The 26,722-nt window shown below is 33.2% G+C and overlaps 6 protein-coding genes and 1 pseudogene across 7 annotated transcripts; 2 read left to right on the forward strand and 5 right to left on the reverse strand.

Annotated features, from left to right (window-relative positions):
- On the reverse strand, window positions 3,224-3,826 carry LOC109129063 (annotated as a pseudogene).
- LOC104745378 (putative phosphatidylglycerol/phosphatidylinositol transfer protein DDB_G0282179) lies at window positions 4,355-5,933 on the reverse strand. Its single transcript, XM_010466588.2, has 4 exons — window positions 5,725-5,933; window positions 5,277-5,378; window positions 4,923-5,083; window positions 4,355-4,605 (listed from the first exon to the last, which is right to left on the reverse strand). Exons 1-4 carry the CDS (start codon window positions 5,813-5,815, stop codon window positions 4,495-4,497), a joined length of 465 nt encoding a protein of 154 aa, XP_010464890.1. The 5' UTR covers window positions 5,816-5,933; the 3' UTR covers window positions 4,355-4,494.
- Window positions 6,407-7,799, forward strand: LOC104745376. The gene is made up of 3 exons (XM_010466587.1): window positions 6,407-6,786; window positions 7,132-7,239; window positions 7,328-7,799. The coding sequence occupies exons 1-3, from the start codon at window positions 6,466-6,468 to the stop codon at window positions 7,637-7,639; spliced, it is 741 nt and encodes a 246-aa protein (XP_010464889.1). The 5' UTR covers window positions 6,407-6,465; the 3' UTR covers window positions 7,640-7,799.
- On the reverse strand, window positions 8,016-9,339 carry LOC104745375. The gene is made up of 2 exons (XM_010466586.1): window positions 8,232-9,339; window positions 8,016-8,149 (listed from the first exon to the last, which is right to left on the reverse strand). The coding sequence occupies exons 1-2, from the start codon at window positions 9,302-9,304 to the stop codon at window positions 8,017-8,019; spliced, it is 1,206 nt and encodes a 401-aa protein (XP_010464888.1). The 5' UTR covers window positions 9,305-9,339; the 3' UTR covers window position 8,016.
- On the reverse strand, window positions 10,780-12,625 carry LOC104745374 (syntaxin-121). Of its 2 annotated transcripts, XM_010466585.2 has the most exons (3): window positions 12,477-12,625; window positions 11,809-12,356; window positions 10,780-11,462 (listed from the first exon to the last, which is right to left on the reverse strand). In XM_010466585.2, exons 2-3 carry the CDS (start codon window positions 12,290-12,292, stop codon window positions 11,002-11,004), a joined length of 945 nt encoding a protein of 314 aa, XP_010464887.1. In that variant the 5' UTR covers window positions 12,293-12,356; window positions 12,477-12,625; the 3' UTR covers window positions 10,780-11,001. The 2 variants fall into 2 exon arrangements, with proteins under 2 accessions (XP_010464887.1, XP_010464886.1); XM_010466584.2 differs by lacking the exon at window positions 12,477-12,625 and having other exon boundaries at window positions 11,809-12,469.
- On the forward strand, window positions 20,501-24,538 carry LOC104745373 (T-complex protein 1 subunit eta). Its single transcript, XM_010466583.1, has 14 exons — window positions 20,501-20,602; window positions 20,705-20,965; window positions 21,166-21,291; window positions 21,389-21,592; window positions 22,021-22,190; window positions 22,281-22,416; window positions 22,733-22,849; window positions 22,957-23,076; window positions 23,156-23,254; window positions 23,330-23,419; window positions 23,696-23,783; window positions 23,874-23,962; window positions 24,100-24,174; window positions 24,256-24,538. Exons 1-14 carry the CDS (start codon window positions 20,588-20,590, stop codon window positions 24,337-24,339), a joined length of 1,674 nt encoding a protein of 557 aa, XP_010464885.1. The 5' UTR covers window positions 20,501-20,587; the 3' UTR covers window positions 24,340-24,538.
- On the reverse strand, window positions 24,573-26,481 carry LOC104745395 (E3 ubiquitin-protein ligase PUB24-like). Its single transcript, XM_010466613.1, has 2 exons — window positions 26,100-26,481; window positions 24,573-25,802 (listed from the first exon to the last, which is right to left on the reverse strand). Exons 1-2 carry the CDS (start codon window positions 26,443-26,445, stop codon window positions 24,748-24,750), a joined length of 1,401 nt encoding a protein of 466 aa, XP_010464915.1. The 5' UTR covers window positions 26,446-26,481; the 3' UTR covers window positions 24,573-24,747.

Consider the following 26,722-nt stretch of genomic DNA (forward strand, 5'->3'; position numbering starts at 1 on the left):
AACTGATGATTTAAAAATCTACTTTAAAATCCACTGTTATTCAAAACAGTTTTGTAGATTAGGATTTTAATAATTTTTAGGATTCTGGAGGATTTGTTTAGTTAAAAATATAGAAATCCAAATCTCATGGTTTTAGGTGGGATTTGAAAGAATTTTACAGAAAATCATATGAACTTCCTTAAAATCTATCAAAATTCTAAATTTCCTAAATCCCATCAAATTCTCCAAAATCATGGTTTGAATACACCCCCCTTAGTATTTTATGGGCCTCTTGATAAATTTATAATTTTAGGGGTCTCCATTTATTTAGGTTGTAGATAAAACAATGTTCAAAATTTCATATGACCCGCGAAAATATACTCTTTTGCTAATAATCTAGACAAAATTTCCAGAAAATGAATTTGTAGACAAAATTTCTCGAAAATTACATTGCAATAACTACGACATTAATGATACTCTCAATTGCCAAAATGATACTCTCATTTACATTGCAATATACTCTTGATTTATCAGGCATTCAAACTTTAAAAACTTTTATTTGGTTTATTCCGGTTCTTTATTTTAAAGATTTTTAAAAGATTAAATATGAAAAATATTTAAAACTGTTAAAAAGTTAAATATGATAAATATTCTACCATAGATACACAATAAATATTAAAAGTTAAGATGATATAGTGTGAGTTAAAATATCTCAGGACGGGGTTATATAACGGAACATGTTTTATCGATATTTATATAAATTAAAAAATAGCAGTAATTCGGTGTTACACGGATAAAACATCATTTCATTATTTTGTTAACACTGTCAGTATCAGAAAATATATATATCTAATTAAATTTAAATAAATATTATATAAAAAAAATTTATAGTGCGGTATTATATGGTTTATTTAACAATTATTATATAATTATAACATATTTAACCAACAAATAAAATTTATAATTTTAATATTTTAACTATAAATAATTTTGCATGCGGTGTACCGCGGGTCCTAATCTAGTATGTTATTATAAGATTATGATTTTGTGTTATTAGTTTATGGTTTGTAAAAAGTCATTTAAAATCTTAACAAATTTGTGTTATTGGATTTAGACTTTTATAAAATCATTAAAAGTTTTGTGTTATTCAATTAAAACAAAAGTATCTAGGATTGTTAATTAATTCAATTATTATGTTATTAGTTCATCATTTTAAACACATTCTTTACAAAATAAAATCATTGAAAATATCACAAAAATATAGAGATTGTTTGGAGCACTTTACAAGATTTTAGAAAACTAAGTGGGGGTGGTTTGAGACTTGAATTAAGTTTTAAAAATTTTAAATGTTATGTAGAATCTGTTGTTATTAGATTAAGATTTCGTTAAGCTCTATTAAAGTTGGGGCATTCTCAAAAATGCCCCTTTTTCCATATCTCTTTTTAAAAATACCCCTTCATGTTGACCATTTTTAAAACTACCCATCTTTATATACAAAATGACCAAATTACCCTTTTTGAGTGACAGCAAGAATGTACAGTCATCAAAATCGAAAATAATTTCCTGCCAAAATTTTTTTTCCCGCCAAAATCGAAAATTTTTCCCGAAAAAATTATTTTTTCCCGCCAAAAAAAAAAATTTTCCCGCCAAAAATATTGAAATTTATACCTTTTAAAAACCTTGTAAACGCTTTTAAAATTTTTAAAAGCGTTTACAAGGTTTTTAAAAGGTTTTTAAACACATTGTAAACGCTTTTAAAAACCTTGTAAATACTTTTAAAAAGCTTGTAAATGCTTTTAAAGGTTTTTAAACACCTTTTAAACGCTTTTAAAAACTTTTTAAAAGCATTTAAAAGGTGTTTAAAAACCTTTTAAAAATTTTATAAAAACTTTTACAAGGTTTTTAAAAACATTGTAAAAGGGTTTAGAAGGTGTTTAAAAACCTTTTAAAAATCCTTTTAAAAACCATTTGAAAACCTTTTAAAAACCTTTTAAAAACCTTTTAAAACCTTTTAAAAACCTTTTAAAAATCTTGTAAAAGCGTTTACAAGTTGTTTAAAAAACCTTTTAAAACTCTTTAAAAAATCTTGTAAAAGCCTTTACAAGGTATTTATAAAGCTTTTATAAGGTAGAAACCTTATAAAACCTTTTAAAAACCTTGTAAATTTTTTTTGGGTCGGAAAAATTTTGGCGGGAAAATTGTTTTGAAAATTTTTTTATCAAAAGTTTTTTGGCGGGAAAATTTTTTTGAAAAATTTTTGGCGGGAAAATATGTCGGAAATTTTTTGGCGGGAAAATTTTGTTTTTCTTTTTATTGAATAAAATAATTTTCATCTAAGGGTAAAATGGTCATTAAAAATTAAAAGAGGGCATAAATAAAGATGGCCAAAAAAGAGGGTATTTTTGAAAAGGGGTATATCAAAAGGGGCATTTTTAACAAATTCTCATTAAAGTTTAGTGTTATTAGTTTGTGATTTATAAGAAATCATTTAATATCTTAACAAATTTGGGTTATTGGATTCAGACTTTTATAAAGTCATTAAAAGTTTTGTGTTATTCAATTAAAATAAAAGAATCTAGTATTGTTAATGAATTCAATTATTATGTTATTGGTTCATGATTTTAGACATTTTCTTTACAAAATAAAATCATGAAAAATATCACAAAAATACTGGGATTGTTTGGAGTAATTTACAAGATTATAGAAAACTAAGTGGGCTTATTAGTTTGAGATTTGAATAGACTTTTAAAGATTTTAAATGTTATGTAGAATCTGTTGTTATTAGATCAATATTTTGTTAAACTCTTTTAAAATTTAGTGTTATTAGTTTGTGATTTGTAAAAAGTCATTTAAAATCTTAACAAATTTGGATTATTGGATTCAGACTTTTATAAAATCAGTAAAAATTTTGTGTTATTCAATTAAAAGAAAAGAATCTAAGATTGTTAATGAATTCAATTATTATGTTATTGGTTCATGATTTTAGACACTTTTTTTACAAAATAAAGTCATGAAAAATATAACAAAAATACATTGATTGTTTGGAACACTTTACAAGATTTTAGAAAACTAATAAACAAAATTTTTTATCAATTTTTAACCATCTTTCATTTATTCACTTTTAATGATTTTGTTGAACTTTTCAAAAACTTTTATAAATTAGAATCTAATAAACAATGAGAATGGTTTTTACTGTAACAAAGTGATCAACAGAAAATTTTAATACACTGTATATGGTCTTTTAATGGTCTTGTACTCTTGTCAATTAAGATCGCATTTGACAAGACCATTCTCATTACACTCTATGCATCTCTTCCACATCCCGTCATCTGCAATCACTCTCGACCTCCCATTGCATTTCCAACACATCAAAAACCGTTCGTTCTCGCATCGCTCACACTGCCTCAGACTTAGCTGATGAAAAGCCTTCTAGAAGCTTCTTGAGCTTCCCGTTTTCGTTCAGAGCTACCACTTCGTCTGCTCTACCAATGTATTTTACACTTTACGAAGAGCCTAGGAGGTGTAACTTTCTCCACAAGCAACCTCCACGTCTCTTCTTGAGTTCTTTCTGCAACCTTCGAAAGTCTTTCTCATTCCTCGGTCCTCGCAGACTTGTCGTGTAGAAGAAAACAGAATCTTCCCGTCCAGCTACACATTTCTTTCCAAAAGCCGATACAAGCTCTTCAAGATTCTGTTGAAGTTGTTGTTCATGAGAAGCCGCAAGTGTTGTTGGCGTAAGACACTCTTTCTCATCTATTTGATGAAAGATTGTGCGATCAAGATTGCTTTTGTTGAGAGATGTTATAAGCTTAAGTTTCTTCACCATTCTCTCCTTTACATCCTTCATTGCTTCTAAATTCGATACAATTCTGGGTTAAAGTTAGATCTTTAAGGAAAACTCAATATAAATTGTGAAAGAGGAGGGGCAAAACCTATATCAAGATCGACAAAAGATACTTAAGTGAACAAAAAAAAAAAAGCTACTTTGTGGGTTAGCTTCCCAAATTCTTTCCATTGATGGGTCATTGTAGAGATAAAAGTAGACAAGAAGCTCAATAAGAAAGGAAAAAACATTTAATTTACCCAACTTTAGCCCAAATTTGTCCAAATACATAGCAAAAAAAGGAAGAAAGAGAGACTTTTCACATGTTGGTATAATGAAGCTGTGGGAAAAAATAATCTTTTCTGGTAAGAGTCATTAGTTTGGTTGAATGATGATGTATGTCACGTCTTTATAATTCCATGAACGTGGATGCAATGATGTATTAAAGTAGGCTCATCTTTAAGCTTGCAACTAGAATCAACCATAGCTCTCTAAAACCTAATCAATAGTTCAATACTTTTTTTTTCTTTTCTATAAATGTGATTTCATAAATGGTCCAGATGAGAACAATAATGAGAATATAAAAGGGTTTTTTGATCAACAATTCTTGTATAGAAAAAGGAGTGTGTTTTTTTTATACAAAAACAAATGGGGTGATTCCATAGTATATATTCCACAAGAGTGAATCAGCTCTAAATGTCGGCCACAGATGATGATCCAAATCCAATGTCAAATCCAAATTTGATGCAAGTCAGTTCCTTCTTGCGTCCATCAAGCATCTTCATTTTAAGTGAGTATGAACCCTATGAGAAATAAAATGGATTAGATTGGTCCTTATATGCAGAAAACGCAAACTGATGTTGGTATGACAAACAACTATTGATCAGAACAAGCAAATGTTGACAACTAATAGGTTCAACTTCTTCCCTTTGGCAACTTTATGCTTCCATATGGACTCATTATCAGCTATGGATACCAAGCTAAACCTATTGTCAGTCTATTTTGGTTATTCAACTAAACAAATTTGATTAGACTAGACCATTTGCTCTGATTCTATGAGATATACATCAAGTTCTAATGAGCATAAACATCTTATTCCAAGAAAAATCAATGGACTTACAGGAGGGGTATATCCAGGCAGAACTTGCGAGTGAGCGACCAAGAAATCTCCAATAGCCACAGGACAAGTAGTCTCATCACAAAGATCATGTGTCTCAGAATGAATATGCCATCCAAAGTATGAAACTTCGATCACCAACTTTCCACCCGAAATTTCAGTGTCTTCATAATGAAACAAAACCAGATTAAAAAACGATCAATACTTAAAGCAAGAACAAGGAGTTGCAGCGTATAAAGTATAAACATTGAAATCAAAACAACAAACGCAATTAATAGTACAAAAACATCAAAAGAAACGAACAAGCAAAAGATCTTATAAGTCATATAAGCCTCATAGATAAATCTGAGTGTGTACCTGTGTTAGCAGAAATGCTGAAAGTGGCTGGCTCGCCTCGAGCAATAGGATAAGGAGATATATCAACTCCTTTCACCTTCACTTCATACTCTTCATTACTATCTGCAACCAAACAAACACGTAACTAAATCAGATCGAGATTCTGGTGTTTCCCCAGCAGTTCCCAAGATATCCAAATTGAAACTTTAAACTCAACAATGATCAAAAATCAAAAACCATCTAAATAAAAATCAAAACTTTAACACAAATTAAGACTACAAACCAAAAACCATCTAAATAAAAATCAAAATTTCAACACAAATTAGGAGTACAAATCAAAGAACACCAAATTTTCAACGCAGCTGTCCGAACAATCAAAATCATCATAACTAGACATAACTAAACCGATCAAATTACTACAAGCAAGAATTAGCAGCAATCTCAGAACTTAAAGGAGACCAAAACATACCGCAGTAATGAACATCGGTGGCTGCTACAATCGTTGAAACGAATAGAAAATAAGAAATAGCTAGAGAAGATAATCCCATATACTTAGACATGATTGAAAATCCAAAAAAGGTTCGATTTTTTTACAAGAGCTTCAGATGATGATTGAAGAAGACGATGAGGAAAGACTAAAAAAAAAAAAACTTAAAACGAAGCAAGAGACAAAGACAGAAATGCGGAATCGGGATTCTCATTTCACAAGAAATGTCGGATTGATCTTAACCGTTCGTTTACGTAGGGTCCATGATTACTATAAACGAACGGTTTAGATTTCGTAGTCAAATCTATTACGGTGTGATTAACCGCATATGATTAGCCGTGAACAAACCGTTAGGTGGGATTTGTTTAACAGTTTCAATTTTAAGTTACCCACTTGGCACCAAAACTAAATTAAGTAATAATTTAGATTTGCCAGCTCAGTTTTTTTGACTCTATTTAATAATACAGCACACATTATTTTGCAAAATTAAAAATATTTCCTATTTGGAAAAAAATCTTCCTCTATTTTCCAACACGAAATCATGATATATTTTCTCCTAAAATTATAAAATTGTATACTTTAACCGATATTGGGCCGAATGATAAGGTCAGGCCCATAACTTAAAAGGCTTATTTGAATAATAATGATTTGAAGACAGCCTAATGAATCGGAGTATTCGAAATTTTTTGGAAGGAAAGCTTCTGTTTTGAGTTTTTTTGACAGATGGCTAGATTCCTTCTTCTGTGTTGCCTCTTCGCGGCGGCGCTGACGTCATCATTGACGGTGGCCAGAGACGATAACGGAGTCTACTCGCCTTGTTCGGATTCTACAGTCGGGATCGGAGATGGATTCACTTTCGGCATTGCCTTCGCGTCTAAAGATACTTTCTTCGGTGGTAGTACAAACCATACCGTTCAATACTCTCCTTGCGATCGCCGTCGTCTCTCTCTCAACGGAAACTCTGAGATCGCCGTGTTTAGACCTAAAGTCGATGAGATCACTCTCCTTACCATCAATACCTCTAGCTCCAACAATTTTCGCCCGGTTCGTGTCTCTCTGATCTATCTTGGTGAATTTAGGGTTTCGATTGCAGCGGTTTTGATTAGATTAGAAAACGGTTTAGGTAGATCATAAGGGAATTTTGTATAGATCGGAATTATCATCTTCCCAGATTAGTTGACTCGTCAAAAAAATCCTTGCTTAGAATGTTTAGTTTGGTACCAAATTTGTTAGGATTTAGTCTCTGTTCTTGGAAGATCTGGTTCCTTTGTGCATTTGTTTCAGTGAGATGAGAGGTTCAAAACAGAGAGATTTGGCATATAAGTAGCATTGGTCTTGATAGCCCCTATCAAATTATTGGTTTGTCTGATGGGTACTATGTGATTCCAGGATGCGTCAAAGGGATATATGGTAGCATTCGCTGGTTCAAAATACGCTGCAAGATCAGTACCAATTATGGTTGCAGACAGCAATCACATCGTGACAAGCTTCACCCTTGTAAGTAGTAATTGGATAAAGCTCTATATTTTTGTTTTCTTTATAGAAATTTTGGACAAAACTCATTAGTTCTGTCATCGGCTTCTAGGTTCTTGAGTTCCAGAAGGGGAGGCTTGAGAACATGTTCTGGAAGAAAGACGGATGCTCGAAATGTTCTGGAGATACGAAATTCGTGTGCCTCAACGGTGATCAATGTGCAATCAAGTCGCAAAACTGCAAGAACCAAGGAGGACAAGCAGATTGTAGCTTGGGGATCCAGTTGGCGTTTTCAGGCACGGATAAGCACTACACTGCTTTGAATTCGTGGTATGAGGTTGCAAATCTAAAGCAGTACTCTCTCTATGGCCTATACTCCAATGTTAAGGACTCTCTTACCAACCCTTTCAAAAACATCTTCTGATCACTTTCCTTCTCCTTTGTGTGTTTCTTACTTACTTTTGTATTCTTCTTCCTCGCCTACCTTTTTTTTTTGGTTTCATTCGTATGATTTATGCTATATATATATATACACTGTATTTTTATTTATTTAGTGTGTAACGTTTTCTAGATATGTTTTCTTATGAGTGTTTCTAAATCAAATTTTATTATACTGTAATTTCTCGAAGTTACGAACGAGTTGTAAACATTATAGAGATCAAAAACGATAATCTAAACAATCTAAACTCCAAAACAACGAAACAAACCAACAATATTTCAAATAACAACGATAAAAAGTTTTAAAGATCCGATCCATATAAGAAAATAAAAAGACAAATTTAAAATAAATGCACATCAAACTTAGAACATTAACCAATTATTGATATTAAACAATGTCGCATCAACATTATCTTCTCCAGTGATTGTTCCATTAGGACCATTAGGAGGTAGCTCTTGACGAAGACCATCATTAGTCGCTATAGTGTTGTCGTTCCTGTAAAAATTTTGAGTTGTTAATGTTAGTTTCTTCCTCGTTTACTCTCATCTCACGGTTCATAATATCAAAAGAGTATTACCTTGGTGGATTCATAACCATCATCGGATTATGATATTGTGAAGGTTGAGAGACTGATCCATGTAAACCATCAAAAGCCATCATTTGTGGTTCTTGACGAAGACCATCATTAGTCGGTAAGCTGGTATTGTTGCTCATGTAAAATTGTGAACTGCTCATGTTATTTCCTTCCTCGTTTACTCCCACATCATAGCTCATGATATCAAAAGGATATTGCCTTGGTGGATAATTAACCATCATCGGATTAACGTTCATATTATGATGTTGTGAAGGTTGAGAGACTGATCCAAGCAAACCATAAGAATTCATCATTTGGGGATAAACTGGATCCATTTCCAAATGATGGTTTCCTTTGCTACTACTTCCTTGGTATGGACGATAGCTTCTAGGGTTTGGATCCATTTCAAGAATGGGCGGATTGAGTGGAGAAACCCATTGATCAAATAAGTAATGACTTCCATTCTCCACTAAAGCATTAATGCTAATTCTTCTTGTTGCTCTCTCATCATCTTGATTGTGTCCTACAAAAACATCATTTATGGTGGTATTAAGCGGCTCGACTTGCACTTCAACTGGGAACGCCGGTAGATCAGGAAGAGGAGGAAATTGCTCGTGTAGATGCCTCCTATAAGATATGATCTTCTCTCTTGAGAAAGATAACATGGCGTATCTCTCACTCAAGCTAAGATCCGCAATAGTTATATGACGTTCTTGTAGTTGATTCATCATCTCATCAATTTCATACCTTCTTTTCTCGTTATGAACCTTAGTCAATTGAGCTTGGATTTTCCTTGTCTCCTCTTCTATGTATGACTCGACAGTCATCGCATATTTATCTCGCACGAACTTTGGTAAGGCGAAAAAACGATCTAGAAGGCCATGAGTCGTTTCAAGAGATGGCCACACCACCGGTTTAACTTCGTTAGGGTTAGAAATGATTAGACAAGCCCTTACATCACTCAATATGGTTAGTTCTTTCACTTTTTTTTGTAATGCTGTTATTTTTTTCTTCAGAGTTAGTGCTCTTGTCTGGTTATTCTCTATCCGTGCAAGTTTTACTTTTTTTCTTGGCATGATCACTCTTTGATTTTTAATTTCTCTCTTTTGAGATTCATATAATGTTGGCTGCCAATACTAGTCAAAAGAAAGAGAGAAGATGGATATTATTCAAGATGTAAAATTAAATGCTACTATTTTTGAAGATTACTATTTTTAAAATAGTAAGAAAGATGTAAATGTAATTATAGTACTAAAAAGTATGGAATGTTAATTGTGCTTTTTAATTTAAACCGAACCTTTTCAATTTAAATCAAGTTTAAAAATATCAACTCAAAAGCTGAAAAATATTCCTTTGGTTTGGTTATAATCATTATTTTAAAAATATCTTAAATACCACAACCGATTTTGAACCAAAATGAGTAAATACAATTTCTTAAGAACTTTATTCAAAGCTAAGTTATAATTCTACCATACTTATATTAGATTTTGTTTGGTGTTTACATTAATTATTCTTTAAAAACCAAAACTAAAACCCGGATTAAACCACCAACATCTTCAAATCTCTATGTAGTTGTGCTGTTAAATGGAATTAAATTATTTGCACATTCAAATTGAATTCCTTTTCAAATTTGTGGTCATAATCAATATAGGAAATTAATTTAATTCATTATTTTGTCAATACTTAATGCTAATAATTATATTGACCACATTATTTTCATTATTGTGAATCATATTATTGGTAGTGTTTGACAATTATTTTGGAAACTAATTGTTGACGATACATAGTCTTCAATTTAAGATTCATTTTAATATTTTCTTACAGATAAAATAAATAAATATATGACCATATTATTGTACATAGTCTTCAATTTAAGATTCATTTTAATATTTTAATTTTATGTTTTATATTACCATTTATATACAGTATATTATTTTTTTTCCTGTTTTGACACTTTTTTTTTTGGGTTAACACACGGTTCTTCGACACTATGTTCTGTACTTCTGTAGTTTCATAGTTATTGGTTTAAGGAATTTCCTGGAACTGGAATGCTGAGGTGTAGTTGACCGGTACTAGTGTCTAAAATACAGTATCTAGTAGGCAACTAGACAGTTTAAGACGTTTTAGTTGACTTCATATATTGTTCGACTCTATATATTATAAAATTGGATGTGTTTTATATTAATATGACATCCTCATTGTTCTATTCTCGTTCCTCACTAAGGTCGTCGCTGTTGACACCGCAACTGATTAATAATTCATGGCCGAAAGAGGACATATCGGAAGTGACGTAGACGATCACTAACTAACTTTGAAAAGCTTTGGAAGCAAAAGAAATGTGTTATGACAAGACAAACTCAACCGAAAGAGTGATCCTCTCTCTCGGAGAGCAGAACAAATCTTAATACCAAATTCTAGATATAGTATCATGCTCTCACTTGGAAAATGCCTAAGACTAATTCTGTATAGTTTGTGACTTTGTGTTACCGGTTGATAGAGCCTTGTTTGGTTCGAAATGCTTCAACCAAATAGAACAAGAAACTATAAACCCTGAAATCACAACGTAAAAAAATAACCCATATAGCAAACATAGATACAAAGAGAATGTTCTACTAATATTTCTCATCTAACCCAAATTTTAATTTCTTTCACAAAAAATCAAATCAAAGGGAGATTTAACAACAAACCAGCATTAGAAAGTAGAAACACAAAGCTGGTTTGATTAAAAAGCTTTTCAAAGAAAGAATATATTTGCAAATAACGAAACTCAACTTCAACGCAATAGACGCCTTGCCTGAGGAGGACTTGGTGGTGTCCCTGAATTTGGTTGACTTCCTCCACTGTTACCGCCACCACTACCACCGCCGCCACCTCCGCTGTTCCATGGTTTAACAACAACAAGAACCACAACAATTATGATGATGATGAGAATAATAATGGCGTAACATGTCCATTTCCGCGTGTTCTTCTGGTAAACCCGCGCGGTTTGTAGGTGCTCAGTTCCGCCTCTGATAAAAGAACTGGCTCTTCCCACATGGCTCTCAATGTCATCAAGTTGAGCTCCCTGGTGCTCTACCAGCACCGCCATGTCTAGAAAAACCTGGTGAAGCTCCCTGAGATTCTTCTCAATGTCTTTAACCGCGTCATGCCTTTCTTGAATCTCGTTAATGGTGTCTAACACCCTTCCTCTTCCTTGTTCTTGTATTGCTTTCTGCAAGAATCTCTCACTCTCTCCTGCAACAAAAACAGTAGCAAAAATCCCCCAATATGTCACACACCACTCATGTAACAACATATCTCCTTTTCAGAGATCAATTCCAGCTCTAAGCAACTAAGAACTTGCACAATTCCTGCTACAAATCCAATTTCATTGTCTAATGCAAAATCAGAAGTTACTGTTCTTTCACAAATCAACAATATTGTGAACTAAGAAGGCTTGAATCAGTTACTCTGAAACCAATTGTTCATCATCCAAACTCAAAGAAGGCTTGAACTACAGTATATATAACCTAGATGATGCTTCTCTACTTATAGATGAATCTGGAAGAGTGATATGAATGGAAGAAACGAGTAAACTAACCAGTGGAAATAAGTCGATCTAGGGTTCCTTCGTCAGGATTCTCGCCGGTGACGGTGAAGTACCTCCTCTGTACAGTCTCTCTATACTCGGACGAGATGAGCTCTCTCAAACGGTTGAAACTATCCATAGAGTCCATCAATTTCTTCCTGAGACCATTGAGGACAGAGGTCCTGGTTCGATCGGAGGAAGAGCCAGGTCCACAGCCAGGGAGACTACGATTAGCAGCATTGGCGCGATCTAACGCCTCGAGTTTAACCTTAATCATCTTGGCTTTCTTTAAAGCGACTCCAACGTCACCGTCCATTTGAGACCTGAGATCCTTAACGGCTTTAGCATTGTGAAGCGTTTTGCTCTGCTCGTGAGAGGAAGAGAGTGATTCGTTGAGTCGATCTAGCTCTTTTAGCTCTTCTTTTATAGATTCAACGTCTTCGAAGAACTTGTCGAGGTTTACACCACCGGTTGATCCCACCGCTGGATTCGTCATCTGAACTCCTCCGGGAGCGTCTCGGCGAGGAGATGGTTCTCCGCCGCGGAAGCGTGAGAACGAGCTGGAAAACAAATCGTTCATTGAAAAAAATCGAAGAAATCAAAATCGAGAGAGATTCAGATCGGAATCGGAAGACAAAAATGAAAAGACTTAAAAGAAGGAAGGAAGAGGGAAGTCGTACTGATTCAATCAACGAGACGGTTTTATTGAAAAGTCCAAAAGGGAGATTATAAGGTAAGGCGGAAGAGGTCAAATATTAGCAAGTCTCTATGGGTTGACTTGGAAGCTTCTGAGAAAGTAGCAATGGCGAAGAAGGGAAGGTGATGTTGAAAGTGATAGCGTGTCTAGTGCCTTGTCCCGTATCGTAAGTAATGATATGGAAACAAATCGCAATTTCATTTGGAAAAACAAAAAAAAAAACATTCGTAATGTAATGAATTTATAATTTTAATTTGTCCCATATGGAACATTGTTGATAAATCTAATATGTATACATATATTGGATTAAAATTGACTTCAAAAGGAAATAATTCGGAAAATAAAATAAAAAGAGTGTTTTATATTAAAAGATTACACAATTTATAATTAACTAGTATTACTACCCGTACGTAAGAAAATGATTCACTTAATTGATGTTATAAACCTGTATTGCTTTGTGAATTTGACCCAAAATAAAAAATCTGTATTACATATGACGCACGATAAGAGTCACCCAAACAAATATTAGTGAGTAAATTTTTGAAGATTTATAAAACTTAGCTTAACACAAAATTTCAAAGAACCAACATATGCAAAATGCTAAGATTTTTTTTTTGTTTGTTGCTTTTAACAGAAAAGGAAAGCAATATAGAGAGCAAAATTGAGAAATGGTCAGTTCACTTAAAAATCATTTTCAACACAATCTTATACTAAGTGTAGAGAAGAATATCAGTCTCATGTTAGAAACTTCTTTCTTGTAGGAGAAAGAGAAGTTAACGAAATGTTTTGGATGAAATAAAATACAAAGAAAACAAAGTGACATACCGATGGAAACAAATGAGAACTGTAAGGACAATCCAACGCTGATTTGACATGATTCTATTTCCAGACTTATTTAGAAGGAAATATGTGTAATATCTCAAGTGACATAACTAGAGACTTGATTTTTGAATATAAACCTACAAGTCCACATGTATATTCATAATTTTGAGCACAAAAACTATTGTGGAACAGTTTAATTTGCCGATAAAACATATTTCACACATCAGTAAGATTTTTTATTTTTTTCTTCTTTTTCTCTGCACGATCATTTGTAAAAAAAAATGATTTTAAAAATAAAAATAAAAAGATTTATGATATGACTTAATCTTATCAAACATGTGACTTGTGCTTTATAGGATAAAAGAAATTAAAAAAAAATGATGAAGAGAAAGTGGAGATTGTGGAACAGTTTCATTTGCCGATAAAACCTATTTCACACATCAGTAAGATTTTTCCTTTTTTCCTCTCTCTTCTCTGCACGATCATTTGTAAAAAAAATTGATTTTTAAAAACAAAATAAAAAGATTTCTGATATAGCTTAATCTTATTGGACATGTGACTTGTGCTTTATAGAATAAAGGATATTAAAAAATTATGATGAGAAGAAAGTGGAGATCGTGGAACAGTTTTATTTGCCGATAAAACCTATTTTACACATCACTAAGATTTTTCCTTTTTTTTTCCTCTCTGTTCTCTGCATGATCATTTGTAAAGAAAGTTGACTTTTAAAAATAAAATAATTTTTTTTGATATGGCTTAATCTTATTGGACATGTGACTTGTGTTTTGTAGGATAAAGTATAATAAAAAAAATGATGAGAAGAAAGTTAGATCGTGGAACAGTTTAATTTGCCGATAAAACCTATTTCACACATCAGTAATATTTTTTCCTTTTTTCCTCTCTCTTCTCTACACGAACATTTGTAAAAAGTAATTAATTTATAAAAACAAAATAAAAAAATTTCTGATATGGCTTAATCAAATTGGACAAGTGACTTGTGCTTTATAGGATAAAGGATATTAAAAAAGTGATAAGAAGAAAGTGGAGATTGTGGAACAGTTTGATTTGCCAATAAAACCTATTTCACACATCAGTAAGATTTTTTCTTTTTTCCTCTCTCTTCTATGCACGATCATTTGTAAAATAATTAATATTTTAAAACAAAATAAAAAGATTTCTGATATGGTTTAATCTTATTGGACATGTGACTTGTGCTTTATAAGATAAAGGATATTAAAAGAAAATGATGAGAAGAAAGTGGAGATCGTGGAACAGTTTTATTTGTCGATAAAACCTATTTTATACATCAATAAGATTTTTCCTTTTTTTCCTCTCTCTCTGCACAGTAAAAAAAATGATTTTTAGAAACAAAATAAAAAAATTTCTGATATGGCTTAATATTATTGGACAGGTGACTTGTATTTTATAGGATAAAGGATATTAAAAAAAATGATGAGAAGAAAGTAGAGATCGTGGAACAGTTTATTTTGCCCATAAAACCTATTTCACATATCAGTAAGATTTTTCCCTTTTTTCTTCTCTTATCTCTACATGATCATTTGTAAAACAAATTGATTTTTAAAAACAAAATAATTTTTTTTTGATATGGCTTAATCTTATTGGACAGGTGACTTGTGTTTCACAGGATAAAGGATATTAAAAAAAATAATGAGAAGAAAGTGGAAATCGTGGAACAGTTTTATTTGCCGATAAAACCTATTTCACACATCGGTAAGATTTTTCTTTTTTTTCCTCTATCTTTTCGGCACGATCATTTATAAAAAAAAATTGATTTTTAAAAACAAAATAAAAAGATTTCTGATATGGCTTAATTTTATTCGACAGGTGACTTCTGCTTTATAGGATACAGAATATTAAAAAAATGATAAGAAGAAAGTGGAGATCGTGTAACAGTTTTATTTGCCGATAAAACCTATTTTACATTTTTCCTTTTTTTTCCTCTCTTTTCTCTGCACGATCATTTGTAAAAAAAAATTTGATTTTTTTTTTTAAAATAAAAAATTTCTGATATGGCCAAATATTATTGGACATAGGACTTGTGTTTTATAAAATAAAGTATATTAAAAAAATGATGAGAAGAAAGTAGAGATCGTAGAACAGTTTAATTTGCCGATAAAACTTATTTCACACATCACTAAGATTTTTTTTTTTTCCTCTGTCTTCTCTGCACGATCATTTATAAAAAATTGATTTTTAAAAACAAAATAAAAATATTTCTGATATAGCTTAATCTTATTAGACAGGTGACTCGTGCTTTACAGGATACAAGATTTTTAAAAAATGATAAGAAGAGAGTGGAGATCGTGTAACAGTTTTATTTGCTTATAAAACCTATTTTACACATCAGTAAGATTTTTCCTTTTCTTCCTCTCTCTTCTCTGCACGATCATTTGTAAAAAAAAAGTTGATTTTTTAAAAAAATTAAAAAATTTATGATATGGCTAAATCTTATTGGACATGTGACTTGTGTTTTATAGGATAAATGATATTTAAAAAATGATAAGAAGAAAGGGGGGATTGTGGAAGAGTTTAATCTGCCGATAAAACCTATTTCACACATCAGTAAGATTTTTTTTTTTCCTCTCTCTTCTCTGCACGATTATTTGTAAAAAAATTGATTTTTAAAAACAAAATAAAAAAGTTTCTGATATGGCTTAATCTTATTGGACATGTGACTTGTGATTTATAGGATAAAGGATATTAAAAAAATGATGAGAAGAAAGTGGAGATTGTGGAATAGTTTTATTTGCCAATAAAATCTATTTCACACATCAGTAAGATTTTTCTTTTTTTTCCTCTCTCTCCTCTGCACGATCATTTGAAAAACAAAATTGATTTAAAAAAAATAAAAAATTTCTGATATGGCTAAATCTTATTGGACATGTGACTTGTGTTTTATAGGATAAAGGATATTAAAAAAAAATGATGAGAAGAAAATAGAGCTCGTAGAACATTTTAATTTGCCGATAAAACCTATTTCACACATCAGTGAGATTTTTTCTTTTTTTCTCTCTCTTCTCTGCACGATCATTTATAAAAAAATAATTTTTAAAAACAAAATAAAAAATTTCATATATAGCATAATTTTATTGGACATATGACTTGTGCTTGATAGGATAAAGATATTAAAAAAAATGAGAAGAAAGTGGAGATTGTGGAACAGTTTAATCTGCCGATAAATTATATTTCACACATTAGTAAGATTTTCCTTTTTTTTTGCTCTCTCTTCACTGCACGATCATTTGTAAAAAAAATGATTTTTAAAAACAAAATAAAAAAACTTCTAATATAGTTTAATCTTATTGGACATGTGACTTGTGCTTTATAGGATAAAGGATATTAAAAAAATGATGAGAAGAAAGTGGAGATCGTAGAACAGTTTTATTTGCCGATAAAACCTATTTCACACATCAGTAAGAATTTTCTTTTTTTTTTTCCTCTCTCTTCTCTGCATGATCATTTGTAAAAAAAATTGATTTTTAAAAACAAAATAAAAAGATTTCTGATATGGCTAAATCTTATTCGATAGGTGACTTTGCTTTATAGGATACATGATATTAAAAAAATGATAAGAAGAAAGTGGAGATCGTGTAACAGTTTTGTTTGCTGATAAAACCTATTCTATACATGTCTGCCGATAAAACCTATTTCACACATCAGTAAAATTTTTCCTTTTTTCCTCTCTCTTCTCTGCACGATCATTTGTAAAAAAAAGAATTGATTTTTAAAAGCAAAATAAAAAAAATTCTGATATGGCTTAATCTTATTGGACAGGTGACTTGTGCTTTATAGGAGAAAGGATATTATAAAAATGATGAGAAGAAAGTGGAGATCGTGGAATAGTTTTATTTGCCAATAAAACCTATTTCACACATCAGTAAGAATTTTCTTTTTTTCCTCTATTTTCTCTGCACGATCATTTGTAAAAAAATTGATTTTTTAGAAACAAAATAAAAAGATTTATGATATGGCTTAATCTTATTCGACAGATGACTTGTGCTTTATAGGATAAAAGATATTTTAAAAAATGATGAGAAGAAAGTGGAGATCGGGTAACAGTTTTATTTGCCGATAAAACCTAATATACACATCAGTAAGTTTTTTCCTTTTCTCTCTCTCTTCTCTGCAGGATCATTTGTAAAAAAAATGATTTTTAAAAACAAAATAAAAAAATTTCTGATATGGCTTAATCTTATTGGACAGGTGACTTGTGTTTTATAGGATAAAGGATATTAAAAAAATGATGAAAGAAAGTAGAGATCGTGGAACAGTTTAATTTGCTGATAAAACCTATTTCACACATCAGTAATATTTTTTCTTTTTTTCCTCTCTCTTCTCTGCATGATCATTTGTAAAAAAAATTGATTTTTAAAAACAAAATAAAAAAATTTCATATATAGCATAATTTTATTGGACATATGACTTGTGCTTGATAGGATAAAGGATATTAAAAAATGATGAGAAGAAATTGGAGATTGTGGAACAGTTTAATCTGCCGATAAATTCTATTTCACACATTAGTAAGATTTTTCTTTTTTTTTCCTCTCTCTTCACTGCACGATCATTAGTAAAAAAATTGATTTTTAAAAACAAAATAAAATTTTTTCTGATATAGCTTAATTTTATTGGACATGTGACTTGTGTTTTATAGGATAAAGGATATTAAAAAATGATGAGAAGAAAGTAGAGATACTAGAACAGTTTAATTTGCCGATAAAACCTATTTCACACATCAGTGAGATTTTTTCTTTTTTTCCTCTCTCTTCTTTGCACGATTATTTGTAAAAATAAATGATTTTTAAAAACAAAAAAAAATAATTTCTTATATAGCATAATCTTATTGGACAGGTGACTTGTGCTTTATATGATAAAGGATATTAAAAAAAATGATGAAAAGAAAGTGGAGATTGTGGAACAGTTTAATATGCCGATAAAACCTATTTCACACATCAGTAAGATTTTTCCTTTTTCTCCTCTCTCTTCTCTGCACGATCATTTGTTAAAAAAATTGATTTTTTAAAAACAAAATAATGTTTTTTTCTGATATGGCTTAATCTTATTGGACAGGTGACTTGTGTTTTATAGGATAAACCGATAAAGGATATTAAAAAAAATGATGAGAAGAAAGTAGAGATCGTGGAACAGTTTAATTTGCTGATAAAACCTATTTCACACATGAGTGAGATTTTTCCTTTTTTTCCTCTCTCTTATGTGCACGATCATTTGTAAAAAAAATTGATTTTTAAAAACAAAATAAAAAAATTTCTTATATGGCTTAATCTTATTGGACATGTGACTTGTGCTTTATAGGATAAAGGATATTTAAAAAAATGATGAGAAGAAAGTGGAGATTGTGGAACAGTTTAATCTGCCGATAAAACCTATTTCACACATCGGTGAGATTTTTCCTTTTTTTCCTCTCTCTTCTCTGCACGATCATTTGTATAAAAAATTATTTTTTAAAAACAAAATAAAAAAATTTCTGATATGGTTTAATCTTATTGGACATGTGACTTGTGCTTTATAGGATAAAAGATATTAAAAAAATAATGAGAAGAAATTGGAGATCGTGGAACAGTTTAGTTTGCCGATAAAACTTATTTCACACATCAGTAAAAATTTTCTTCTTTTTCCTCTCTCTTCTCTGGACGATGATTTGTTACAAAAAAAACTGATTTTTAAAAACAAAATAAAAAGATTTCTGATATGGCTTAATCTTATTGGACATGTGACTTGTGCTTTATAGGATAAAAGATATTAAAAAAAAAAATAAGAAGAAATTGGAGATCGTGGAACAGTTTAGTTTGCCGATAAAAGATTTATGATATGGCTTAATCTTATTGGATAGGTGACTTGTGTTAGGATAAAAAATATATTCAAAATGTAATAAAGAAGAAGTCAATTGTTTGATTTTGATTCCAAGTGTTAATGGTCTGTAGTCGTTATGTCAATCATTCTCTTTCTTACACACATGCATAAGCATAACAATCTCACAACGAATCTACGCCAGCAACAATTTATGTATAATCTCATAATGGATAGAAATGCGAACTAAAGTAACTAGTTGTGAGAACAGTCTCTCATATCGTCAAACAATATCTCAGAGTCTTGTATCACTAATAGGTAAGAGAAAACGTCGCTGTTATAATGTTTCTAACAGCGACCTACCGAGAGAAAAGGTGAAGTGATCAGTGTTGTTGGACGCGGAGAATAACAGCGTTTAAGAAGATTACAATCCGGTAGACTACGATCAAACCTGGTTTTTGTATATAATTAAAATGAAGTTAATATTTGATGGTACACCGTACCATCCTTAAGAGGAAGCTTTCTCCGGCCACAAACTACTTCTCCTTTATTTTAGCATGTGATGAATCGGTCACTCTCAATCTCTCACCCTTTGTTTTGTGAATGAGTTAGTCTAATTACAATTCCGTTTGTACTTTGAGCCCAAGTAAAGGGACAATTTATATGATTCGGCAAAACACTCAGGAATTTTGATAAAACGTACGATAACGGGGATGTATTAAACGGATAATGAGGTAACAAGAAGTTAGAAGTCGTTCCACAAGCAATTCGGAGTTTGTTCAATTGTAGATGTATTGTTTTAGATCTTTGTGTTAAGGATACGCCCGTATCATGTCAAGGATATGACAGTATCATACCATTACTTCTGCAATATATCATTTACTTGTATATTACCTTCCATAGTTAGCTCTATCTCGACTCATGTATATATATATCAAGCTGTAACCTCTTCTGAATAATAAATATAACAAGATACACAGTTTACATGGTATCAAGAGCCACATCGATACTCCTCTAAAATTTTTCTTTTAGTAGTCTACTTAAACCTTGTAATCGTATCATTCAATAAATAAACAACAGAAAACACTTTTCTCCCCATCACGATCTCTGAATCTTCAGGATCGTTTTTAAAAACAGAGTTTTTTAAAGACAAAAAAAATATCGAAGGGTCTACTAAGTTGAGGAGAAATTTCTGACTAGCTTTTTTTTAATTTTTCCAACTATTTTAAGAGGGGTTTGTTTGTCGGGGCCATAAACGCTGCGTTTTGAGTGAAATTATCGGTTCAACCGGCCGGTCCGGTTTAAAAATCATCGTTCGATCTAGTTGCTCCTTTTATAACACAAGACCTAAACCCTAACTCCTTCTCTCTCTCTCTCTCTCTCTCTCTCTCTGCTCCATTTCTCTCACTCTCTTCAAATCTACAAAGCTCTCTTCACGCATCGACAATGGCGTCGATGATGGTAAGTCGCATCTACTCTCTCTCTCTCTCTGCTTTACATACATATATGTCTAAGTCACTGACTGACGCGCCGCTACTTTGTGGTTTGGATTCGTGAGCACAGCAACCGCAGATCATACTGTTGAAGGAAGGTACGGACACTTCTCAGGGAAAAGCACAGCTACTGAGCAACATCAACGCTTGTACGGCGGTTGGAGATGTGGTTCGAACCACGCTCGGGCCACGAGGTATGGACAAACTCATTCACGACGATAAAGGATCCGTCACCATTTCCAACGATGGTGCTACTATCATGAAGCTCCTCGATATTGTTCATCCTGCTGCTAAGATCCTCGTCGATATCGCCAAATCCCAAGACTCTGAGGTCTTGTTTGATTTCGATTTTTTTTCCCAATCTCGTTTTTTCAAAAAACTTTCCCAATTGGATTTTGTGTGTCCCATTCTGATTTTGACCTAATTACTGATCCAAATCTTGGCTATATGAAGTCCGATCCAGTATTCAGATCTTAGAATGCGTGATTTAGTTTATGAACTCTGAATGTTCTGTTGTTTGGTTGGTTATAGGTGGGTGATGGGACAACTACTGTTGTTCTTCTTGCAGCAGAGTTTTTGAAGGAGGCTAAGCCATTTATTGAGGATGGTGTTCACGCTCAGAATTTAATTAGGAGTTACCGCACTGCTTGCACTTTGGTTTGTATTTTTCTTTTTCGTTAGTACAGTTACAAGTTTTTTTTTTAATTGTTGGATCTTTTTAACACCTTAAAATCACTACTCTTTATTGATGTAGGCAATTGAGAAGGTTAAAGCACTCGCTGTTAGCATTGAGGGGAAGAGTGTAGAGGAAAAGAAAGGTTTGTTGGCTAAATGCGCTGCTACTACTCTTTCATCTAAGCTTATTGGTGGTGAAAAGGAGTTTTTTGCTACAATGGTTGTTGATGCTGTAATGGCTATTGGGAACGACGATAGGTTAAATCTGATTGGGATCAAGAAGGTAAACTCATTTTTGTTTTTTATACTTCAAATCTGTTGTGTTTCTTTCATTCTTTGGATTTCCGGGAATGTTTTAAACTGGCTTTGCATATTATGTCAATGAATGTTTTTGTGCTATGTTCTGTTTATCTTGCGACTTCAATTCTATCTATCAAGGGATTTCTACATGGCTATTTGCAATCAAATAGAATGGCATTTTCGTGTTTTCTAGTTGCAATCTTGTACCAAAAATGGCATATCTGCTGCATTCTGCCTCTATCCATTGCATTTCATTTCTACTAGGTCCAGTTAAATTTGGGGCAGTGTGAATTGGCTTAGTGCTACAGGGTCCATATGATCCAAGTCAAGTTATAGACTTTCCCATTTGTGCCTATACTGTAAAGCCAGGTTAATTATGCATCTAAGCTAATGTCATGATTTTCTCTGCAGGTTCCTGGTGGCAATATGAGAGACTCTTTCCTCGTTGATGGTGTAGCTTTCAAAAAGACATTCTCATATGCGGGTTTTGAGCAACAGCCAAAGAAATTTCTTAGCCCCAAAATTCTCTTGCTTAACATTGAATTGGAGTTGAAATCTGAGAAAGAAAACGCTGAAATTAGGTCGGCATTCTGGCTCTTTATGTTTATTTTTTTCCCTACAATGAAGAATCTTTTAGCCTTATTTGACTTGGCTCCACCCATTGTTCACAGGCTGTCAGATCCATCACAGTACCAGTCAATAGTTGATGCAGAATGGAATATCATTTATGACAAGCTAGACAAATGTGTTGAGAGTGGAGCAAAAGTTGTTCTTTCTCGACTGGCTATTGGTGATCTAGCTACTCAGGTTTGTTGATATCTTTTTTTCTATTCTTCTCATCTACTGGTGGATGTGCTTCCATAGTCAGTCTGAATACTGACGTCTCTCTGTATTTCTTGTTAAATCATTTGGCAACTTATAAGCATGATTACATTGGTAGGTTAATACTCTTGCAATTCTCAGTATAAGACTATTAAGCATGAGCAACACTTCAAAGTTGCAATTGTATGTTCGTTTGCTCTTGTCAATCGATATTGTTCACTGCGGTACCTTGCAATTTGATGTTTCATTTTCGTATCACTCAAGAGTGCTTGACTGTGTTTTACTTGGCTTTTTGTTGCAGTATTTTGCGGATCGTGATATATTCTGTGCTGGTCGGGTGGCAGAAGAAGATCTTAACCGTGTGGCTGCTGCAGCTGGAGGAACAGTTCAGACAAGTGTTAACAACATAATAGATGAGGCCCGTGAAAAATGATTTTCTTTGCTTGCTATTGGATAAGCTTACTAGCTTTCAGTGACTTGTTGATTTCATTCATCTGAATCAAAGGCTGTTTTTAATCTATGCAGGTTCTTGGAACTTGTGAGATTTTTGAGGAAAAACAAGTTGGTGGGGAGAGGTTTAACATATTCAGTGGTTGCCCTTCAGGCCGCACAGCAACTATTGTCCTCCGTGGTGGAGCTGATCAGGTATACATCAGATATTGGAAGCTTCATGAATATAAACTAATCAGCATAAATATGAATTCCTTTGAAACATTAATCGCAGTTCATCGAAGAAGCTGAGCGGAGTTTACATGATGCGATTATGATTGTGAGAAGAGCTGTAAAGAACTCAACTGTTGTTCCTGGAGGTGGAGCTATAGATGTAAGTGTCCTCCATTCACTTTGGTTCAGTATTTATGTTTTGCATGTAGGGTTGAATCCTTCCTCCTGGTTGTAGATGGAGATAAGCAAGTACCTGAGGCAGCATTCTAGAACAATTGCTGGGAAGTCACAGCTATTCATCAACTCCTATGCAAAGGCTCTGGAGGTACACTTCCTGGTTGGATTGGATGTTTTTCTTTTGTGCCTATTAAATTCTGAAAAACTCACAAATTTGTCTTATATGGGCATATAAAGAAAAAGAGTTTTCGAAGTGTTCTGTTTATTAAGCATTACAGAGAAGACATATTCTGTTCGCTTGTTGTGTATAATAGGAGTTTAGTAAACAACTTATAAGGATCTTTGACCCCCGGGATCTGAAATTTGTTGGTTAACATATGATACACAAAAATCTAAATTCACACTGGTTGTGGTGGTACTGCAGGTTATTCCACGACAGTTATGTGACAATGCTGGATTTGATGCAACTGATGTCTTAAATAAACTTAGACAAAAACACGCCATGCAAAGCGGTGAGCCTTCTCTCACTGTCACAAGCTTGATATATTAATCTTTTGATGGGCAGCTGCTTAATGTCATTCATGATATCTGTGTTATAACAGGTGAAGGAGCTTCTTATGGAGTGGACATTAATACTGGTGGAATAGCAGATTCTTTTGCTAACTTCGTCTGGGAACCAGCAGTTGTGAAGGTATTTCAAGATTCTCTTAAATTTCACTCTCTTGTCGTTCTTCAGACTATTGTGCCAGTGATGAATATGTTTATATCTTGTGTGGCTATCTTTTATTGAAAAGTTTATTGATTGTTTGATTCCCGTTGTTCTGGCAGATCAACGCAATAAATGCTGCGACTGAAGCGGCTTGCCTCATTCTAAGTGTGGACGAAACTGTGAAGAACCCTAAAGTATATAACACATGCTCTCATTTTCTTTTGTATGTTGTGATAATGTGTATATATTGTTTTGATAATTGTTGTACATTGCAGTCGGAGAGCGCACAGGGAGATGCTGCAGGTGCAATGGGAAGAGGACGCGGTGGAGGTCGTGGCCGTGGAATGCGAAGGCGATAAGCTCTGTCTCTTAGGCCAACCTTGTGGGATTCTCCTCTAATTTCGATTTTGTTGAATTTTGGTTTTGGAGTTAAGAAGGCTATTATTGGGTGTGTGTATTTCAATTAGAATTACTTGTTGGTTATGTCTGTCTATACAATCTGTGAAACAGAAGTTTTAGAGTGGTTTTGGTTACACTTAAAGAATTACATTTGCTTAATCAGATCTTGACAAAGGATGAATGACTGTATCGCTTAACTTTATGCATCATTATTTTGATATAATAGGTCGATGGAGGATTTATTGAATGCGTACACTTGAATACACCGAAATCTCTATGGTGAGTATTTTAATTTAATTATGTAGCTAAAGTATGTGCTGTGCCCGGCAGATTATAAATATTCTTGATCCGAGTACACAAGAGGAAAGTTAAACACCAACTCGTGACTGGAACTCGTTGAGTTGATCTTTGGGTGAGGAGCTTAGAAGCTTAGTAAGTAGATTCATATCAATACATGGAAACTTCTTCCACTCATCAAAATGATCTTTAAGTATCTCTCTAGCTTTCTCCTTCAAGTTCAGACCACAATCCAGTCTTAGAACGTTACAGAGCTTCTCCACTGCCCCAACATTTACCAACTCTTCCACAACCATGTTTTCTGGCGAGAATTTTGAGACAGTGCTTAGGATAGAGAGAGCTCTATCGTCTGCGGCAGGTGAAACCCTCAGTAGCCGCTTTGTCACAACCGCGATTCCACTCCTATGAGCAAGAATCTCGGCTCTACCGTTCGCGCTACAACATAAACGAGACAAAACTCCTAACATAAGTTCTGTGATTCTCTTCTCGCCCGAGTAGCTTATTTCGAGTTCTATGAGTTCATAAATTGCACCTAGATCCACAAGGATCGATCGGTTTCGACTCCACGAAGAAGTTTCTAAAAGAATCATCAGCGCGGAGGTCACAGCTTGTTTGATGACCAAAGTATGATCAAGTTTCGATGGTTCCGTTTTTCCCAAGCTAGGCCTTGAAGATTGCACCGCATCTCTCACGCTAGGGCTCGTCCGGTTAAGACTATTTACTACATCCTTGAGAAACCCTATGATCCCTATGAAAACCTCGGGATTCAATCTCTCCACAATATGAGAGGAAGTGTATTCAGTTAGATTCCTCAAGAGCAAGATCGTGTACGCCTTATTGAAGAAGTCTTCTTGGTGTAAAACCCAAGTCAACGATTCCATGATTCGATCGTCTTCCATCAAGATTGTTTTTGCGTCGTTTGATGGAACACCGATCAAGTGAAGAAGACGAAGAGACTCATCTAGCCCTTTGATATGACGTCGTCCTTCTTCATCTTCTTCGCTAGTGCACTTGACTACGAACAAGATCAAAGACTTATGTACGCCAGCTTCACACATCAGTCTCCTGTTATTTCCTTCCATAGCCAAAACTTCAAGCTTGTGCAACGTATCTTCTCTTTCGAAGGCTATACGATTCAAAAAACCAAACCAAAATTGTTAACCTTATACTGATCAGTAGAAAAAAACTAACCGAGCTGAACTTAAATTTGATCTATTCTAACCGAACCTAACTAATTGAGTTTTCTTTTGGACCACTCTATCTAAGTTTACGTCAAAAAAAAATACTACTATTTAATTTCTTAGAAATAGTTATTACTTTGACATTTATTAATCCAAAAGCGAAAATACTATAAATTTGTAGCTCTAAACCGAACCAAAATTAATCCAAATAACCACGTAATTCGAAATAACCGGGTTCCTACCTTCTTGGCCGAACTTTTTAAGATTCTTGATCTCCTGGACAACATTAGGTTTGCCAGGAGGAGCTCGAGGTGTAGAGATTCTAACGACGCCACGAGTCTCGTTCTCGACGCACCACTGCTGGATGAGACGGCGAAGCATGTGGTTAGGAGTAAGATCGGAGTCTAAAGGAAGAGGTTGTTTCGTGACGGGACAAGAGGAGGGCACCTTTTCGAGCCATTTAACGATGCATTGACGGTCGTAAGTGATGCCAGAAACGGTCGTGACAGGATCTTTCATGATCTCAAGTGAGATTGGGCAGATAAAGTAATTAGGGATCTCGACCTCTTCCTCCTCTTCATGATCCATTTGACGAGAAAACGTATGAGTTTGTAATGATATATATGTAGACTAGAGAATATTTTTTATTAGTAAAGAAGAAGGAGAAGAAAAACATGTGGTGGAGGTAAGAGGTGGCGGCTCCGTTTACTTGAGCAGAGACTAACGGTTTGTTGATTTGTCAACGCTTTGAATTTCCACTAACATATGTTTTTTGACAAAGAATATTCATTATTAAACACATGAGACGTGTATGTTTTAATTGTCAATGAAATCATGCACGTAACTGACTTTTTTTTTTTTTTTT

This window comes from Camelina sativa, chromosome 15, assembly GCF_000633955.1.
Source record: "Camelina sativa cultivar DH55 chromosome 15, Cs, whole genome shotgun sequence".
Lineage (NCBI taxonomy): Eukaryota > Viridiplantae > Streptophyta > Magnoliopsida > Brassicales > Brassicaceae > Camelina > Camelina sativa.

Excerpts from the sequence above, each read along its gene's own strand:
- LOC104745378 (XM_010466588.2), bottom strand. The coding sequence starts at position 5,815 with ATGTCTAAGTATATGGGATTATCTTCTCTAGCTATTTCTTATTTTCTA. Across the intron at positions 5,379-5,724 it reads CACCGATGTTCATTACTGCG|ATAGTAATGAAGAGTATGAA; the intron begins GTATGTTTTGGT and ends GTTTGGTTGCAG. Across the intron at positions 4,606-4,922 it reads TGCCTGGATATACCCCTCCT|GGTTCATACTCACTTAAAAT; the intron begins GTAAGTCCATTG and ends TATTTCTCATAG.
- LOC104745376 (XM_010466587.1), top strand. The coding sequence starts at position 6,466 with ATGGCTAGATTCCTTCTTCTGTGTTGCCTCTTCGCGGCGGCGCTGACG. Across the intron at positions 6,787-7,131 it reads GCTCCAACAATTTTCGCCCG|GATGCGTCAAAGGGATATAT; the intron begins GTTCGTGTCTCT and ends ATGTGATTCCAG. Across the intron at positions 7,240-7,327 it reads TCGTGACAAGCTTCACCCTT|GTTCTTGAGTTCCAGAAGGG; the intron begins GTAAGTAGTAAT and ends ATCGGCTTCTAG.
- LOC104745375 (XM_010466586.1), bottom strand. The coding sequence starts at position 9,304 with ATGCCAAGAAAAAAAGTAAAACTTGCACGGATAGAGAATAACCAGACA. Across the intron at positions 8,150-8,231 it reads ATGGTTATGAATCCACCAAG|GAACGACAACACTATAGCGA; the intron begins GTAATACTCTTT and ends AAATTTTTACAG.
- LOC104745374 (XM_010466584.2), bottom strand. The coding sequence starts at position 12,376 with ATGAACGATTTGTTTTCCAGCTCGTTCTCACGCTTCCGCGGCGGAGAA. Across the intron at positions 11,463-11,808 it reads AGATCGACTTATTTCCACTG|GAGAGAGTGAGAGATTCTTG; the intron begins GTTAGTTTACTC and ends TTTTTGTTGCAG.
- LOC104745373 (XM_010466583.1), top strand. Across the intron at positions 21,593-22,020 it reads ATCTGATTGGGATCAAGAAG|GTTCCTGGTGGCAATATGAG; the intron begins GTAAACTCATTT and ends TTTTCTCTGCAG. Across the intron at positions 23,255-23,329 it reads CTGGAGGTGGAGCTATAGAT|ATGGAGATAAGCAAGTACCT; the intron begins GTAAGTGTCCTC and ends TCCTGGTTGTAG.
- LOC104745395 (XM_010466613.1), bottom strand. The coding sequence starts at position 26,445 with ATGGATCATGAAGAGGAGGAAGAGGTCGAGATCCCTAATTACTTTATC. Across the intron at positions 25,803-26,099 it reads TAAAAAGTTCGGCCAAGAAG|CCTTCGAAAGAGAAGATACG; the intron begins GTAGGAACCCGG and ends TGAATCGTATAG.